The sequence below is a fragment of the Kryptolebias marmoratus genome, linkage group LG15, assembly GCF_001649575.2.
Source record: "Kryptolebias marmoratus isolate JLee-2015 linkage group LG15, ASM164957v2, whole genome shotgun sequence".
NCBI classification, from domain to species: domain Eukaryota; kingdom Metazoa; phylum Chordata; class Actinopteri; order Cyprinodontiformes; family Rivulidae; genus Kryptolebias; species Kryptolebias marmoratus.
Genome location: NC_051444.1, coordinates 3,003,107 through 3,021,387, shown reverse-complemented (window position 1 = coordinate 3,021,387; position 18,281 = coordinate 3,003,107). Strand labels below are relative to the sequence as shown.

The window sequence follows — 18,281 nt, the reverse complement described above, 5'->3', positions numbered from 1 at the left end:
ATATATAATGAAAATGCATTTACATTCTGAAAAAGATTAAAAATGATGATTAAAAAAAGTAAATTCTTGGCAACATTCAAATTTTCGTCACTTTATTACTAGATTTGAAAACCATATTTATTCAAGTTTTAACAAATTCTAATCTTTTTAAGTTAAAATTAATTTGGTAACTAGAGAATTGCATTTTCTGTAAAATAAATAAATAAATAAATACAGTGTAAATGTTGAGTGCTGAATGAATTTGTTAAAGAAGCTGAAACAGACTTGTTAAAGGAACTAACTAGAAGCTAAAAGGACCAAAACAATAGCTAAAAGGTAAAACATGCAAAATTCTAGCTAAAAGCCACATGCATTAAAATCTTAGTCAAAAGCTAAAAAAAGCTAAATGCAAGCAAATTTGCGAAAGGTTAGCTAACTATATGAAAATGATAGCTTAAATGGAGCAAAAGACTAACTAAAAGCTAAAAAGAGGGAAAAGATAGCAAACAAACAAACAAACAACAACAAAACAAAAACACTAGTTATAAACAGTCATTTAGTACTCAGCATTTCCCAGAAAAAACAATTTGTTGTTAATGGATTAATTTTAGTATTCACAGAAAATTATTATTTTTTAGTTGTTATTATTATTATTGTTGTTATTATCATAAGTAGTAGTAATACCAGTAGTAGTACTAGTAGTGTTTGCATTTATGACTTCATGTAAAAATGCATTTCTCTTCGAGAAAAAAAAAAAACAAAACCTTTGGAGCCTCTCGGCTCTCCGTACTTGTACAAACGCGTCTCGGTTGGTGACGTAATACGGCTGGCTTCTCCAGTGCTCTTTTTAACGAGCTTTGTTAGGAGGATAATAATATGTATTACAGCGTCAGATAATTGTTATTGAAGTGACCCCCACTATAAATCTGCTGTTGTCTTTATTTACACATCTGAAATTTGGACAAAAATGACCGATTTGACAGATTCCCTGGTGAAAGAGGGCTGGTAGGTAGCACGATAGCTTAATCTTAACCCTGCTAGCTGTCTTAAGGTGCCAGTTAGGTGGCGAATAAAACAATTAGCTTGCACGGTAAAGTTATGGAAGCAAATTATAGCATCAAAATTACACAAGGACACCCTTGTGCTGCCTGTGGCGACGTAATTCGGTTTCTGAAAGCTAATCTTAAACCGTTTACATGTGAGAGCCGTCAGCTAGCTAAGCTAACCCAGACTTAGCATCAGAAGGCAGACAGACGCGTCTAACGGCAGAAATGTGTTTACAACATGCGGGATCATTACAGGCATTACAGCCAACTTTCTGGAAAACATTAAGTGATCTTCCAAATCTGGACTTTGAAGTGGCTGAACGTTTTGCTGTGCAGTCAAGTCAAATTGATTTAGAAGTACATTAAAAAAGAACAACAGATGTACTCATGTAGACCCAAAAATATGCAAATAAAACAATACAGATATAAAAAAGCACAATAATTAAATACAGTGCAAGCTAAAAATTAAAATATATGATCTTGAAAACATTCTGATTTATATAAACCACTTGGAGTAGTCATATGATGAATTATGTTTTTCTCTTATATTTGTGTATTATTTTTTGTTATGCTCCTGAGTTGGTCAAAAACACGTTTACATTCTGCAGAAGTGTCACGAAATCGAGTTCGATGACGATTTCAACACATCAGTAAAGATTCACAAACACCATAATGTAATCAGTATCACTTACTTAACTATGTTTAACTCACTTTAATTTCTATAAATCTTAAAATCTCATCCAAAATAATACATCAGTCTTAGTGGCCTTACCAGAACTTTTTTTTTAATAGTTCAGCTGGATTTTGACTTAGATCTTAATGTATGTATATCTCAGATATTTGTGCAGGACTGGTATTTGTATTTAAGTATTTGTTGGATTAAAAGTTTGGGACATTATCTGATTTAGTTCAACTATGGATCTTTAATCCCTAATCCTACATAGTTCTTTCATTTACATAAACAGCCCATAATGTATGTCTTTTATTTTAGCAAGTAAAAAGTTACGTGTCAAGTCAATAATTTTCAATAAAAGCTCCTTAAACTGGGATTTTGAATGTTTTTTTAACAAAGCTGAAACCTCACTCGGCTTCGTCGTCTCTCATCTTCACCTTGTTTCTGATCTGACAGGTACCTCAGTGATGAAGGCATCGCAGAACTGAAAGGATCTGCAGAGACTGTGACACACGCTGACATTATTCGTATCGCACTCGATGTAAGTACTAAACGTGCAACCTTTGTCATTTTGTCAGCGTGAGACAACAGTCTGTTTAGAATCTCTGCGGTAGTGAGCAGCAGGTTAAGGCTGTCAGCTGTCAAGAAAATGAATGTAAAAAGTACTAAAATTCAACCAGAATTAACGTTTTTGAGGAACGATAAAAGTACAGGGTAAATTTTAATTTAGGACTCAATATGTACTGTTATTGACAAATCCAGCTGTATTACCTTTCTGTTGTCTCCTTGACCAGCTGTTCTTTTTCCAACCTCAAACCATGATATTCTAATTAAACGCGAGACCATATCTCTGTCAGTTTTCATAATATGAAGTGACAAGATGATGTAGCCATTTGGTTTCTTTTCTGTCAAAGATTTGTCATTTAATTTACCTATTAATCAAGTTCACAGTCAGCTCTCTTTCAACTCTGTAATGTCGCAAAAATATGAAAGATTCAGTCTCACAGCGATCCAGAGAAACTGGTTTGGGCCTTTGTCTCATCCTGACTGGACTACTGTAAGCTGGTGCCATGAAACTTACTGAAACCCTTACAGCTGGTTCTAAACACTTCTGCAGAGTTTTAACTAGTTCCACAAGACAAGATCCCATCTCTCATGTGTTAGCCTCACTATATTGGCTCCCTGTTAGATTTAGGGTTATTTCATAATTTAACTATTGATTTACAAAGTTCTTAATGATCCAGCTCTGCCATAAATCCACCACCTCATCAGTCCACATCCCTAGTCCCAGTCTCTACACTCCCAGAATAAAAAACTTGCTCTCCTGAGGATCAGTAAGTCCAGATTTGGAGGCAGAGCCTTTAGTTCTCAGGCTTCAGTCCCAGTCTGGGTCTGTGAATCTGCCACCCTCTCTGCTTTTAACACAAATCCTAAACTTATCTTTTCAAGTTGTCTCTTATTTGATTCCATATGGTTTTCTGTTCTTAGATTTTAGCCAACTTTAAATTTTTTTACCACTGATTGTTTTCTTTTTGTCCACTTTAATTGTATGTATTCTCTTTTTTTTCTTGTCTCTGTGAAGCACTTTGGATTACCTCTGCATGAGAAGTGCTATACAAATAAAAACTGATTTGATCATGATTTTCAAATGACAACACTGCACATTCAAAAAGCAGCATATTTACAACTCATAAAAACACAAGAATGCACAGATAACAATGATAGGATCAGAAGTTTTTACCCCCCAAGTACAAAAAAACCCCAAAACCATCTCATCTGATCTGTAGTATCAGATGAGTACACAACACAGTGGCTGCATTCATCACCAAAGCCTCGACCTTTACAGTTTGGCCTCGAGTGATGCCAAAGGATCTACGGTTGCACTTGAATGCATCACAGCGCGCCTGGTTCAATCAGCTTGTTTTGACTTTGAGGCAGAACTTACAGTGCTGTGAAATGTGAAAATCTTTTTGAAAAAATGTAAAGCGTAACAGTCAACCTATTGCTGTTCTTCTAATTAATAACCAGAATTATTATTAGTGAGTTTAGAGAAATCGTACTGAACTGTATTGTCTGCTTCAGTGAAAATAAGGTCCTTTTTATAGAGATGAAAGATTAGCATCAGAACTCTTAATCTTGTCTTTAGAGCAGCAGCTTGAGCAGGGAAGCTCCGGCATCTTTTTCCAGGTCTTCCAGGAGGATTCCAAGGTGTTCCCAGGCCAGCTGAGAGTCTCTCCAGCATGTCCTGGGTCTCCCTAGGCATCCTTACCAGATGCCCGAACCACCCCATCTCTAAGGGAGAGCCTAACTGCCCTGCGGATAAAAATAATTTTAACCGCCTGTATCTGCAGTCTCATTTCTTCAGTCACTATCCAAAGTTCATGACCCTAGGTGAGGATAGGACTGAGTTTTGCCTTGCAGCTCAGCTCCCTCTTCACCACAGCGGTGCCTCCACCTGAGGCAGCACCTCATTCCCAACCTGAAGAGAGCAGTCCACCCTTTTCCAACTGAGGACCGTGGCCTCATCCCAGCTGCTTCACACTCTGCAGCAAATCATTCCAGTGAGAGCTGGAGATCACAGCGTGATGACGCTAACAGGACCACAACATCTGCAAACAGCAGAGACAGAATCCTGAGGCCCCCCACCTGAAGGCACAGGGAAGCTATCCTCTCATCCACCGGGGAAAACTCCCACACACAGGTGTTATAAGTAGCCCCATGCTAGCCCGTCACCTCTCACCATGGGTAACTCCAGAGTGGAATAAGGTCCAGCCCCTCTCAAGGAGATTGGTTCCAGAACCCAAACTGTGCGTCGAGGTAAGTCTGACTATATTTAGTCGGTCCCTCTCAACCTCACGCACAAGTTCAGGCTCCTTTCCCACCAGAGAGTTGACATTTCATGTCCCAGGAGCCAGCTTTGGTAAGCTAGGGTCAGAGCACCAAGGCCCCCGGCTTCGCCTGCTGCCCAGATCACTATGACCCCTTCTGCAGGTGGTGGGCCCACAGGAAGGCGAGCCAATGTAGCTCATTCGGGTTGAGCCCGACCGGGCCCTATGGGTAGAGGCTCGATCGCCAGGCACTCGCCGGCGAGTCCCTTCCTCAGGCCAGTAATCCACGTCCCAGCAGGGGACATTTAGTCCCTTGCTGTCTTAGATCTGTAAGTCTATTTGAACCACTCTTTGTCTGGTCTGCCACTAAGGCATAGCTCCCAGGATCATTCAGGCACAGAAACAAGCATTTCAAAATTAAACCATATTACTTGATTGCTTAGTTTTAATTTCATAACAATTTAAATTTGCCTCTAAGTACACAGACAGGATATAGGTTACCACTATCATGAAATAATCTTGAATTAATAACTATTATTAACAAATAAATTGGCCAATTTATGTTCTACTTATACAAATAAGATAGTAATTAAGGCCTCTGATACTAAGTTTTTGCTGTAAATCATACAAATCCTTGTCTTTAAATTATTGTTTTTTTCCATGTTATTAAACCAAAATGTGTCCTCAGTGAGGATCAATCTTTGCAGCTACAGGAGTTTAACCAGTGACAACAGATCCTAATCAGAATCAGTTATCAAACATCATAATGTTCTTTTATTTTAGTATAAGTGACATATTTGGTCTTTTTAAGAATGCAGTATTTTTCTTTGCAGAGTGATCTTCGGCCTCTTGGGAGAAAATTTCTACCGTCTGATATTAATAGTGGAAGGACTGAGAAGGTAAGAGAAACAGAAATCCCTGTGTTCACCTAAAAATGCTGATGTCTTCCAGCTTCTTGTTTAGTTTTGAGTGCTTGCAGTTCCCAGGATTGCCACTAGGTGGTGATGACACACTGACAAATAAAAATCAACATGTTATTTTGATCCTGGGAAACTGAAGTCAAGCCACTGGAGAGAAAACATTCTTAATATTAAAACATTCAATTTGAACTTGTACCCTTCTCAAAGTAGCTACTGTATCTCTAAATGGAATAAATAAAACTGTACTTTCATTATCACTTTGAAGGGAAAATGTTATTTCATATTTTCAAGCTTTGAAAATAATTTGCTCTGCTCACACATTTTATTGTAACTCCTGAAGCGTTTTGCTTGCACCTATTTGTAGCAGCCATCCAGGATAATCTGCTGATTTTCCTCTCAGGCTGATTGTCTTTGTTTGTCTTTTTGCTCGCGGACAGTTGGAGGGTCCATGTGTCCTCCAGGTGCAGAAGGTGAGAAACATTTCAGCTCCGAAAGACCACGAGGAGTCCCAGGGTGCACCGCGGATGCTGCGCCTACAAATGACAGATGGCCACACCACCTGTGTCGGATTAGAGGTTAAACATCTGTCCAAGATCAGGTGTGGTTTTATTTCAGTGAAAATAAACAGATGCACCTCATTGGAATTGTTTAGAAATGTAAAAATGACTAGTATTTCTGTTATGAGGGTTGTTTTAGTCATATTTTTATTGTAAGTTTATCATTAGCATTGATAGCCTATGTTTTCTCTTATGCTGTGTATTTTTTTTACACCATCAGTGATGGCAGATTAATATTAGCTGCATATTTACATGATAGCACTCATGTAAAATCATGTGTTTTAAACAAGCAAACAAAGAATAATGCAGATAAGAAACAGTATTAGTTGTTTTTAGAATAAAAACATGCAGCAACAGCGTTTCTTTTTCTGCCTAAATGCCGACATCCTCGTTTATTTAAGGCTAATATGTAAAATTCTGAGCATGCGCTCCTCTTTAGCCTCCCCGTCGACACTCTCACCCCGCCACATGCCTGAATTTTGCCTTTATCTGCAATTTCCACGTGGTGGCAGCTGATTTAACAACTCACAGCCTTAATTACATCTCCATCCGAGCAACGGTGGCCTTGGTGATTGCTGCCATGGTGACCAGCCAGTCTGTACAGGTGGAGTGGCCAGAATGTGGGCCTTGACTTCCTGATGGGAAGAGAGTAAAGAACAGAACAAATCCCCTCTTTATGAGCGGCGCACACACACACACACACACACACACACACACTGGCAGCAGTAGTTAATGTTTCTGATGAAAGTGTCCGCTTTAGCGTGAGTGGGTGGCAAAGAAGGACGAGACGGATTACAGAACTGTTCACTGTGTAAGACAGTGATATAAAGAGAGGACAATTAAGCATTAAGTAGCAGCTATTGAGGCTGAATAGCGTGTTTGTGTGCGATTGAATCAAGGATAGCTTGTTCCTCTTTGCTGGGTTGCCGGCATCACGAGAACGCCATCCATCCCAGAGGTTTGGAGTGAAATCCCTAATTGTTACTTTGGCTTCCAGCATCAGTAGCTGGAAATCCCTCTAAGTCCCTGCGCTTTCCTAATGAGAGAGGCAGAGGCCTTATCAGGCCTGATGAGATAGAGGCGCTTTTAATTTACCATGAGGGTGGGTGAGCAGCTGGGATTATTAATAGCTTTGCCACCCATCTGCTGGCACTGCTCCATGTCATTTAGAGAGTGCTATGGATAAGGCAATAGGGTGCAAGGCTTGGTATCTGCATTTATGAAGTGTTAAACCCTTAAAATGTGAGCAGCAAAATGAAAAGATAAATATATTGATTGTATTTGGTTCCTGTGTTTTTTGTTTTTCAGTCTTAATACACCTCCTGGAACAAAAGTCAAGCTTCTTGGTACGATCCAGGTTAAAAATGGTTTCTTGCTGCTTGATGACTCAAATATCTGTGTCCTTGGAGGAGAAGTCGATCACATGGTGGAGAAATGGGCTCTACAGAGGGTGAGGGTCAATATTTTAATGATGGCTAAGAAAATAAAAATAAAAATCTTTTCTTTTTTCAGTTTGTAATGAAGGCCACTGACAGACTGTAATTAGTCTGGGTTTTCAAGGACTGTTTATCTCAGATTTTAAGATGAGTTTCTTTTGTCCTCCAACCTGCAGAGTCTGGCCAAACACAGCAGGAGTAACATTGGAGCAGAAGGTGGACCTCCACCTTTTGTGCCATTTGGTCAGGTGAGAGAAAATGCTGTTTGTACCAAGGCACAGTGTACTCAGAGTTGGTGATTGGATTTGATACAAACTAGGAAAAAAAATGTAAAATAACCAACAGATGTAATATTTTCTAGAATATGTGTGTTTCAGAAATAAAATTTCAACTTTTTAAATGAGCTAAGGTCAAGTCTGGCTCTCTTCTTTAATCTTTTTGAACAAGTGGGTCTTCATTAATCTTTAAAATAGTTGGCTGATATTAAATTCTGCTTTGTTGCCCTTCAAACATCACGGGATGTAAATGGTGTGTCAGATTAGTATTAACTAAAATCAAAGGTAAAAAAGCATTTGGTTTTTATAAGATAAATTAGTTTTCAAGGACAATTATTGCTCTCCAGCATACAATATACATATCAGCCAAAATGTTGGGACCATTTTTCTAGTTCTGAGTTGATCCATCTTTCAGGTTTTTATGGACTGGGCTGCCTAAGATCCTGTCATCGATCATAATATTACAGCTGATTGGTATTACATTGTCAGATCATTGGTTTTGCATATATTATGTCAGATTAGAAAATACTAACTCCCCAGGAGTAGGAAAACTGGTGGATGGTCTCACCTGATATTCGGTTTACCCTTAAAGTCTACATCTTAAGATAAAAAATTCTTTGCCACATTTACAGTCTATTGTTATTATTATTATTATTACTTCAATCTGTAGATTAATCTGTTACATTTCCAGTAAAAATTCACAAAAAAAAATCTGAAATGTTGCATTCACTGCCTGAAAAACTTCCTATCTGAGCAGGATCTGTTCTTCCCCTCCCTGTAGAAGTGTGCGAGGATCGATGATGTGGACAGCCGAGACCTAGACCAGAGGAAGACTCTCCAATCTCAAAATGTTGTCAAAAGCACCGACGGGAACGATGAGTTTGAAAAGCAGCGAACAGCAGCTATTGCTGAAGTGGCCAAGACCAAAGAGGTGCGTAAAAAGTCAATGTTTTGTATGTAAACACTGTTATTTTTGTCCTGATCAACCAGTTGTAAAAATATCCATATCTAACAGATGGTTTCCCCTTTTCCATTTGACTCCCGTTGTTAAACATTTGATTTTCAGAACCATTGTTTTTTGCCATGTTTACAAAATTAACAGCTTTTCTTATTGATTGCAATTTTTGAACAAGCTACTTAATTTAGCCTTCATTAAAAATTGTGCTGCTTATTGGCGTTCTTTTTAACCTAAATTGCCTTTGACATTTGAGTCACTCTTCAAATTAAAAATCATAATTGCATCATCTACAAACCCTAATTTCTTGATTGATAATGGGTTTTTTGGTCCACCCCTGCTGTTTTATTGTTGTTCTTTTCTCTCCCTCTTCAGGGCCCGCGCACATTTGGTGGTGGAGGAAATGCAGGAAGTAATTTATCCAATGCTGCTTCCTTTTCTCGAGGCAAAGACTCGTACCAGCAGAGGAGACGAGAAGACAAGCCTGAAAGAACAGAAAGCAGACAAGATGGAAACTACAGAGAGCTGGTGAGAGGCCAAATCTCATTTACACCTTAAAAACAGGTTTTAAGATAACATATTATCAAATTAATTTGCATGTATATTCACAGTTACAAACTAGTTTTTAAACTAGGACTTGTTTTGTGTTTCTTCTTTGGTTTCTTTGGTCTAAACTGAAGTCCTATTTCATGGTTCAGAGGCTTGGTGGAGCATTGATTGTAATATTGAAGGAATGGAAATGAACTGGAGGCCTGGTCAAATTTTCCAATCAAGTGGCGGTCAATTTGTCTTGCTTGGTGTTGAGCCCTTGCAGTTTCTAGTTGAAATTACGCCTCTTGGCACTTAACATGTAAATAGGAGTTAGTTGGATGCCACTGAGATTGGTTTAAGAACATGTTAAAGATGGTTTGAAAGCTTAAATCACAGAAAACAAACTAGAACGGGGCATCTTGTGGTGGTTTTCTTTTTCCACTGTTCACCCACTCTGCCTCTGAGCCTTAACATGTTTCTTGAATCACCTTATTATTATTATTTCCATTACATGCAGGTGAAATTTCTTCTTTTCCGGTACGTTTACACCTTCCCTGTGTAATATATACAGTTCCTTTTTCTTCTTCCTTTTCTTTCGGCTGCTAGGTGGACGAACGTGCTCTGAGAGACATCATGGAGATGGGCTTTAACAGGGAGGCTGCTCGACAAGCTCTGATGGATAATAATAACAACCTTGAAGTGGCGCTAAACAGCCTACTGACAGGATCTTCTGGCAGCAGACCTGGCTCAGTGTTAGCTGAATCTAACAAGCCACAAGCTAGAGGTTCATACACACACACAGGAATAATGTACTGTCGCACCATCCTTCACGCATCTACAAAGTTGGCAGAGTTAAAGAAAAGGTTGGGTAACGATGTGGAAGTCCCTGAAATGGACTGAAAATCACCGTCAGCCTAATTAAAGGTCCACAATGGTTGTGTTGCTGGTTTTAGTCCATTTATCAAGAACTGTGTGCACTCTAGTCTGTACCACTGACTTTTTACCCTCAAGCACATTTTAGTTGACTATATAAGTTGAATACTTGCAGTATTTGTGTATGTTTCAGTGCAGTAACTTGAAACTTGATTAATCACACTGAGCTACTTGCAGCTGTGAACAGGAGGTTTTTTTTGTTTTTATTGTTGCTTTATACATAAATCTAATTTTAGAGAGATTCTCTAACATACTGTAATTAAAATGTGACCAAGGTGTGCTCAGATGAGCCATCTAAAACATCATCAGATGTTCAAAAAGAAGATTAAGAACAAAATGGTACCAATGTATCACACTTGAATACATTTACCAAAGAAAATTAGTTAATATGTCATGTCTGTGTGAGAGGTTTGTGAATAGAAGGAGTAGGAGGTCATTTAATGGTAAGTTTAGGTGATTTTATTTACTTAAGGGACAGAAAAGTTGTTTTTCAGTCAAAAGATTTAATGAGAAAAGTGAAACCCAGTGGTGAACATCAGTTCTTAAAGTTGTGGTTCTGCAGAAGCCTGTTAATTTAAAATCCTTGTTACATTTTTATTTTCATCATTAAAACTCGTATCATTTATGTCCTATTAGATTATATTTATTTCCATGTACTCGAGTATCTTCAGTGTTAAGCTTCTCTCAGTTTGGTTGTATAATCTTATTTTGGTGTTCTCTGCAGCCAGAGGAAAGGGACGAGGCCGGTCCAGAAACGAGGACGATGAGGACGGAGCAGGAGGACGACCATCTGGACCGAGCACTCTATTCGACTTTCTTGAGTCCAAAATGGGAGTTCTCTCCATTGATGGTGGGTGACCTGGCCTACATCTCACTTTTCATTTTTCCCTACAGTATTTAATGACACATCCTTCTCTGGTTTGTTTTCTCAGAGTCCAGGAGTCAGCCACCACAGAGACACCATGAGAACAAAGGAAACGTCTTCAACTCAAACTATCACACCAAAGACACATATCAGACCAAGTTCTCACACAATGACCACAGGCAACAAAGGACTGACAGACCACCTCGCTTTCACAGGGATGCTGATTTCCCCAAACCTGGCCAGGAGCCAGCCTCTAACTGTACAACCTCCCATACGGCTGTTCACACGCAGCAATGGAAGGGCCAGGAGAAATGGCCACGAGGAGGGCCAGACCGAGTGCAAAACGACCGCAGAGAAATCAAAGATGAGCACATCGATCCCTCTTTCTTAATGACTTCTCTCACACATTCAAAAGAATCTCAACAGCAGGTTGAATTTAGTGGATCTTACCACCAACGGTCCCGAAATGGAAACAGTGGTGGAAATATGTCTGGACCGTCTTTCAGGAGGGGGCCAAAAGATAACGCACCCATGTCTAAACTGAGTAATTCTGCAGGAAGTGAAGCCGACGGAAGAGGAACTTATAGACGTACAGACAGAAACGAAGACGCCAACAACGGCAGGAGGAAGGGGAAGGCCGAGCAGCCGAACTCGGATCACTTCGATCGACAGAAGGACGATGGGCCATCAAACTTTACCCAGCGGGGGGGAAGCTCAGGGACTCCCCAAGACGTGGGACTACCACAAGGCTCTCGGATTATGACAGGGGATCCTTCTCATTTCCAAAATGGAGAGGTGGAATATAAAAGGACAGGTCCAATCAAGCCTACAAACTTCTCCTGTCCACCGTACCGGGAGCAGCAGCCCAAGAAGAACAACTCTAACAACCCGGGATATAAAAAGAGGCCCGGGCAAGGCAAAGGTCCAGGTCCTCGAGGACCAGAGAGAGGTCATGTCAGCGAACACGCCTGGAAACCTGGAGACCAGTGCCTGGCTCTGTACTGGGAGGACAACAAGGTGTGTTGTTGGGGGACGTTCCTGGGTCGTCTAATTAACTGTGTCTCTGATTTGATTTGATTTTATTGTATTAAAACTTTTTCTTTTGTTTCTCTTCGGCTGCATGAAGTTCTACCATGCCAGGATAGACGCTGTGCACCCATCTGGCTCTACAGCTGTGGTTGTTTTTAGTGATTATGGAAACTGTGAAGAGGTTCTTCTGCATAACATCAGACCTGTTCCTGCTGATATGATGGTAACCAGACAGAACTGTAGACTAATCCATCTTTCATTCATCATGGAGATCAGAATGCTGGCGTGTCCGTAATTGAACAGAAAGTTGATCAAATATAAATGACATCTAATTTGATCACCATGATTACATCCAACAGGAGGAAGATGATGGTTACTACGACAGTTCCCTTGAGTTTCGCCGTGGGGGTGACGGTCAGCCACGGCGCTCCAGACCCACTCAGCAGTATTACCAGCCGCCCCGGGCGCGTGATTGATGTGTCTGTGTTTACACTGGCAGGTAAATAAATGGAAAATTGTTTTCTGTTGTAATTACACGTCAAATATTGTTGTTCTCTTTATGTTTTATTTATTTCTCTGTTTTTTTGAAGGGCGTGTCAAAGCATTTAAAAGTTTAGGCTTCAGTAGACATTTTTTGTTGCCCACTTGTTGCATGATTATAAATGTTTGAAATACTTTTACTTATTTTCACAACCTTAATTCTGAAAAGTTGAGATGTGTAAAATGTAAATAAAAGCTGAATGCAGTTTATGCAAATCTCATGAATTCATATTTTCTTCACAATAGAACATAGTAAACACATCATGTGTTGAAACCTATTTTTGGAGACAATATGGTAATTTTGAATGCGATGGCAGCGACGCATCTCAGAAAAGTTGTTCCAGATGTTTCTCTCTGTGCAGCATCTCTTCTTCTACCATCAGTCTGTAAACATCTGGACCTGAGGAGAGCAGCTGCTGGAGGTTTTACAGGGAATATTGTCCCATTCTGGCTGTGCAACAGTCCTGGATGGGAGCAGATGTTGCTCTAAAACCTGTAGATCCTTTCCAGAGGCACTAATGCACCCCCATACCATCAGAGAGGCAGGCTGGATCAGAACAGTTCTCCTCTTTGATCCAGAGGAGACACATCTGTTCACAGCTGGCTTCTTCTTTGCCTGATAGAGCTTTAATCAGCATTTGTTTCTCCAGATTCTTGAAATCTTTCAATGATATGATGAACTGGAGATGATGGAATATTCAGCCTTCGTCAACTATTTTTAGACCCAGTTCCTCTCAGCCTGGTGAACCTCTGCTCATCTTTACTTCTGACAGATTCAGCCTCTAAATTCTCTTTTTACCCCCAGTCCTCTGACTGACCTGCTGCCAATTAACCTAATTAGTTGTAAAATGCTCCTCCAGCTGTTTCTGATTTGTCCCGCTTACTTTTACAGCCTTTTGTTGCCCTGGAACAACTTTGATATGTGTTCCTGCCATAACATTCAAGGTTACCTTTTTTTTTTACAAAAAGATTGTCCAAGTTCCATTGTGAATAAAATATGAGTTTGTGATGTTTTTATTTACATTTTTTACACAACTATTTCAGTTGGGCTTTTTACGGCGCAGCGTTTAAAACAGTTTCACAGCGTTGATGATGTCTCATGAATGTAATCTATATTTTTCTTTACCCAGCAGTGTGCTTGTCCGTCGTCCCTCCACCTTCTGCAACAATCCAGAGTGCTTCCTGAGTTTTCAAGCGTCCACATCATCAGGACATACAGAACTCCTCAAAGGGCTTGCACACGATGCAAAAATAAAAGAACTGACACAAGCTTCTGTTTATTTTTGTCAAGACCATATCTACTGTATATGTTTTGAAGATTTGTTAAATGGATAGGTAAAAATAAACGACTAATTAACTGTATTTAGGAGGTTTGTTTGAATATTTCAAACTTGAGTGATAAAATAAACTAATTGCAGGGCAGAAAAAGGAATGATGAAGGCTCCGTGGTGTCATTTCGGGCTGCATGACCTTGTGAATAAAATGTCCTGAAAACTACTTTAAATTTGGTTAAAAAAAAAAAAAACTCGATTGGTCACTAAACAATAATGCATACAGGTTATTTAAAAAAATATAAATGGAAATTTGCATAAATGCATTTCAAGAATTACAGGAGTTTCATAAGGAGTCTTATGGCCCAAAGTTAAAAATGTCTTTAAAATTTTTACTTCCTATGATTAAAAAAAAAAAAATCATAAATATCCGATAAGCTTTAGATGTGAATCTATAATCTGGGAAGAAACTAAAAGGAGACGGGAAGGACTGATGCAGAGCCGTACGAGTCAATAAACAGCTACTCTCAGGAAAATAGAAAGCAGGTTTGATTTTAGTTCATCTCTATTAATCTCACAGTTTTAAAACCACCTAAATGATATTTCCTACCTGTCTTTTAGCTTAGTTGACATTTCTCCTCTTGCAGATAAGCTTTACATTTCCATAGCAAGCAGCTCCGAGCTCATTTGTTGTGTTCTTTGAAGCAAATCCGGAGGGTAAGACAATCTCTTCCCCCCCCCCTGTAATAGAGATGGTTGCACTGCAGAGATATCATTTTGCACATTACAAAAGGGACTATGCCGAGCTCTTCAAGCTCTGCACACACCCTGATGGCTGTTTGTAGACGTGTGCTGTGCGAGAGAGCAGCTTTTACACATGAAGAAATAATCTCCACCTGGGCTCCAGTTTCTTTCTTAGCAGCAGCAGGAGACAAACGAACAATGCAGCAGGGTTCAGCAGCGGGGTCACCGTGTTATTCTGTATCAGTAGTCCAAAGGGTTTGGTTTATTTTCCGAGTCAGGCGCCAAGCGGGCATGCATGAATAATTAAAAGCTGGTAATATGGAAACCTATCCGCGAGGGAGGAATTGAAAGTGTTTGAGGAGACTAACCTCACACCGGCCACAAAATAGTAAGGGATTTGTTTTCAGTTGGATAAATGGTGATATTCTGGTCGAGGAGTCGGCCACCTTCACACGTAATTTAGTTATTACTCTTTTTTTGTACCCTGGTATATAGAAATATACAGCTACTGTCTGCAAATGTTGATACTTTGGCTTGCAGGGATAAAACGCCACCTTTCACGCCAGGGTTTTAAACTACGACCATTTTATGCTGAGGAATGGAGTTATAGTAATATATCACATGATCTCACACAATCTGTCAGCAGCTGGCATATCTGTTGTGAGTAACTGTCAGCTACTACCACACCAAATTTCAGCTTAATTTCTGTGAAATTCACTGAGTTAGAGCTTTTATTTGTGTGGTGGCCAGCTGCAACTGGGTCGACTCCAAACGTCAATCAGTTCTAGGTGTTCAGCCAATTATTACTTTCTGAGAGTTTCATTGAAATCCTTCCAGTGGTTCCTGAGATATTTTGCTAAAAGATAAACAAGATTAATTTCTTCAGGTAATCTCAGAGCTTTTTGTGCTCTTTTGAGGATGATGCTCAGCTAACACCACACCAGATTTTAGCTCAGTATCTGTGAAACTGGCTGAGTTGTAGCCATTTTTACAGTTTCTAAAGCCAGTTGGCTGTGGAGTCCATCTTGAATGGGGTTGAGTCCAAATGAATTCAGTTTTAAATGATTACTTTCTAAAGGTTTTAGTGAAATCCGTTCAGTAATTCATGAGGTATTTTGCTAATAGACACACAAAGACGTGGCCATAAACATGATCGCCCTTTGGTCTTAGTCAGCAGCTGAAAGAAAGAGTTAAATGCTGCTGTCATGGGTTTATTGTGATGAACACCTGAACAAAAGGTGAGGTGGAGACTCCTAGGCCTTAATAATGAGGCCATATTTAGCCCTGAAAGGGTGAGTCAATGTAAACTAGGTGTTACAGGGAGTGAAAGCTGACTTGACAGACTGGATCACATCTTGTTTTTCATGTTCGTGGAGTTAAACAGTGAGTGACCTCTTGGCGCTCTGATCTCCGCTCCAAACACGCAGCGTGTATGTTTACCCCGGTCTGCGGCAGATAGAGCCGTTATGATTCCATATGATCTCAATTATACAACATAAAATGATTGGATTTTACACGGCCGGATTGACGGAGGGAGTCAAGGGTATCAGGGCAGCAATTCACTGTTTAATGTTACGGCTTGATCGGCTTGAACGCAGTCAGTTTCAGTTTTATTGCATTTATATTGAATTATGAGTTGGTTGTATGATTTCTCAGAGGTTAGCACAGTTTTCTTGCAGCAGTTCTCAGTTTTGACAGTCAGTAAGATTTCCTCATATTCAGAACAAGATGGACTTCAGTTTTACAGGAGTGATGCTACAACCCCAAATTTGAAAAAGTTTCTTCAGATTTTTTAATGATATTATGAATTATAAATGATGAGATAGTTAAAGTTTTCCCAGAGGACATTGTTCTGAAATTGTTCCACTGTTTTTAGATGCAGTTTGTCTCAGCCTGGTGAACCTCTGCCCATCTTTACTTCTTTAGATTCAGCCTCTGAAATGCCCAGTCCTCTGACTGACCTGTTGTCAATTAACCTAATTAGTTACTAAATGCTCCTCCAGCTGTGTCTGATTTGGCTTAATTTCTTACTTTGAACATGTGATATGCTTACTTTGCTTCTTTGTGAATAAAATACAAATTTGTGAGATTTTGCAAATTTGCATTCTGTTTTTATTTACATTTTACACAACATTCCAGCTTCTAAAATGCAAAATATTTCCAGAACTGTGTGAGTAATTAAAACAAACCTTCCAGTTGAACAGAAGCTTTTTTCTCTCTGTAACTCAATAACCTTCTGCAACAGGAGGACTACTTTTCACTCCTTGTGAGGGAACAACCTTCTTTCCCACATGAACATCCTCTCCTCTCAGCCCCTCCATCTCCCACCTGCCTGCCTCTCCTCATATCCCCGTTCACAGCTGTCGGCCATTATCTCTGAGCGTACCTGACCCTCACCCTCCATCTCTCCACCATGCTACCTTTGTGGCGGCGACATACGAACCCAGTGATCCCGTGTAAATGCACTCTTTCTTACATAATTCCTACATTGGCCTTGACAAACAAATCCTTTTTCCCCTCCTTGTAGACGGGGAAGGGGAGGTCACATGAAAGTGGCTGCCTGGGAAGCAGATTTCCTGGTGAAACTGAGAAACTAGGTGCTGCATGAATAGCATTTAGTGTGCAGTCTTTAAAAAAGTTGCTTTTGAAACAGGATTAAAAGTTTCATTCATTATAAAGCAAGTAACATGAATAAGAAGGCTATTTGTGGACACATCAAACAATAATCTAGCATTTTTTTTGAAGGAATTCATTTTGCCCATCTCCTTCCACGCTAAAGTTTTCAACAAAGATGCTCTGTTGGTGCTCGTTTCGAATAGTTCTGAGAAACAAACTAATAAATAAATGGGGCTTCAGTAGAAATAACATGACAGCTTGATCAGCTGTCAAACACGCTGTGGAAGGGTCATCCTGTGACTGTTTGCTTCACTGACGATGTGTTAGGTTGTTGTTTGCATGTGAATCAGAGAACATAAAACCAAACCACCGTGTGGGAAACGGCTGCACCAATAACATGCAAAACAAGTGCCTGCATGCCTTGTTCGAATCTCTAGGCAAATATAATTTGTCTCTCAAAGTTTAGCTCTCAGTCAAACATGTGAGGAGGTGACAGACGTGTCGGGGAACACCACCAACCTTTGCATACGATCATCCACACGGCTGGTGAACACGTAGCAACATGTGGTTTAAAGCATGACTGAGCTTGTGTTTACAAATGAGGAAGGTTGAAAAAATCATTCATTTTAAAAATAAAATAAAGCTTTATTTATTACCCTTTGCCAAAAGTCTGTGAGGCTACCCAATTTAAGATGGTCGCCACGACTAACTGAGCTTTGAAAAACACAAAAAAGGATAAAATTCAGTCAGTTTCACAGATATGAAGCTAAAATCTAGCGTGATAGCAGCTGAGAGTCGTTCACAACACATACTTTGGCTGTACTGAAATTTCACATAAAGTTATTTTCAAGGTTTGACCAACACAGCTACAACTCTGCCACCTTCTTTCAGTATAAAACGATCTCAGTCTAAAAGTGTGGCGTGAAAGGTGGCGGGTGATTTGCATTTCTTTAAGGAGCTGCAGCAGAGAGGCTGCAGCATCATAAGCAGATAGGTAAATTTTCTCATAGGGAGAAATGACTTTATAATGCTAATCTAATGCAACTCACAGCCATGCTGCAGGATAGTGACTTAAAAAAAACT

At 39.7% G+C, this 18,281-nt stretch overlaps 1 protein-coding gene across 2 annotated transcripts; it reads left to right on the top strand.

Annotated features, from left to right (window-relative positions):
• Positions 1 to 772: 772 nt before the first annotated feature.
• On the top strand, positions 773 to 13,999 carry tdrd3 (tudor domain containing 3). Of its 2 annotated transcripts, none has more exons than XM_017440146.3 (14): positions 773 to 984; positions 2,155 to 2,239; positions 5,360 to 5,425; positions 5,884 to 6,044; positions 7,312 to 7,453; positions 7,616 to 7,687; positions 8,496 to 8,645; positions 9,045 to 9,197; positions 9,807 to 9,984; positions 10,858 to 10,983; positions 11,066 to 12,015; positions 12,125 to 12,250; positions 12,387 to 12,526; positions 13,701 to 13,999. In XM_017440146.3, the coding sequence occupies exons 1-13, from the start codon at positions 947 to 949 to the stop codon at positions 12,501 to 12,503; spliced, it is 2,364 nt and encodes a 787-aa protein (XP_017295635.1). In that variant the 5' UTR covers positions 773 to 946; the 3' UTR covers positions 12,504 to 12,526; positions 13,701 to 13,999. The 2 variants fall into 2 exon arrangements, with proteins under 2 accessions (XP_017295635.1, XP_017295626.1); XM_017440137.3 differs by having other exon boundaries at positions 13,698 to 13,999.
• The last annotated feature ends 4,282 nt before the right edge of the window (positions 14,000 to 18,281 follow it).

Excerpts from the sequence above, each read along its gene's own strand:
- tdrd3 (XM_017440146.3), top strand. The coding sequence starts at position 947 with ATGACCGATTTGACAGATTCCCTGGTGAAAGAGGGCTG. Across the intron at positions 2,240-5,359 it reads TTATTCGTATCGCACTCGAT|AGTGATCTTCGGCCTCTTGG; the intron begins GTAAGTACTAAA and ends TTTTCTTTGCAG. Across the intron at positions 9,985-10,857 it reads TAACAAGCCACAAGCTAGAG|CCAGAGGAAAGGGACGAGGC; the intron begins GTTCATACACAC and ends TGTTCTCTGCAG.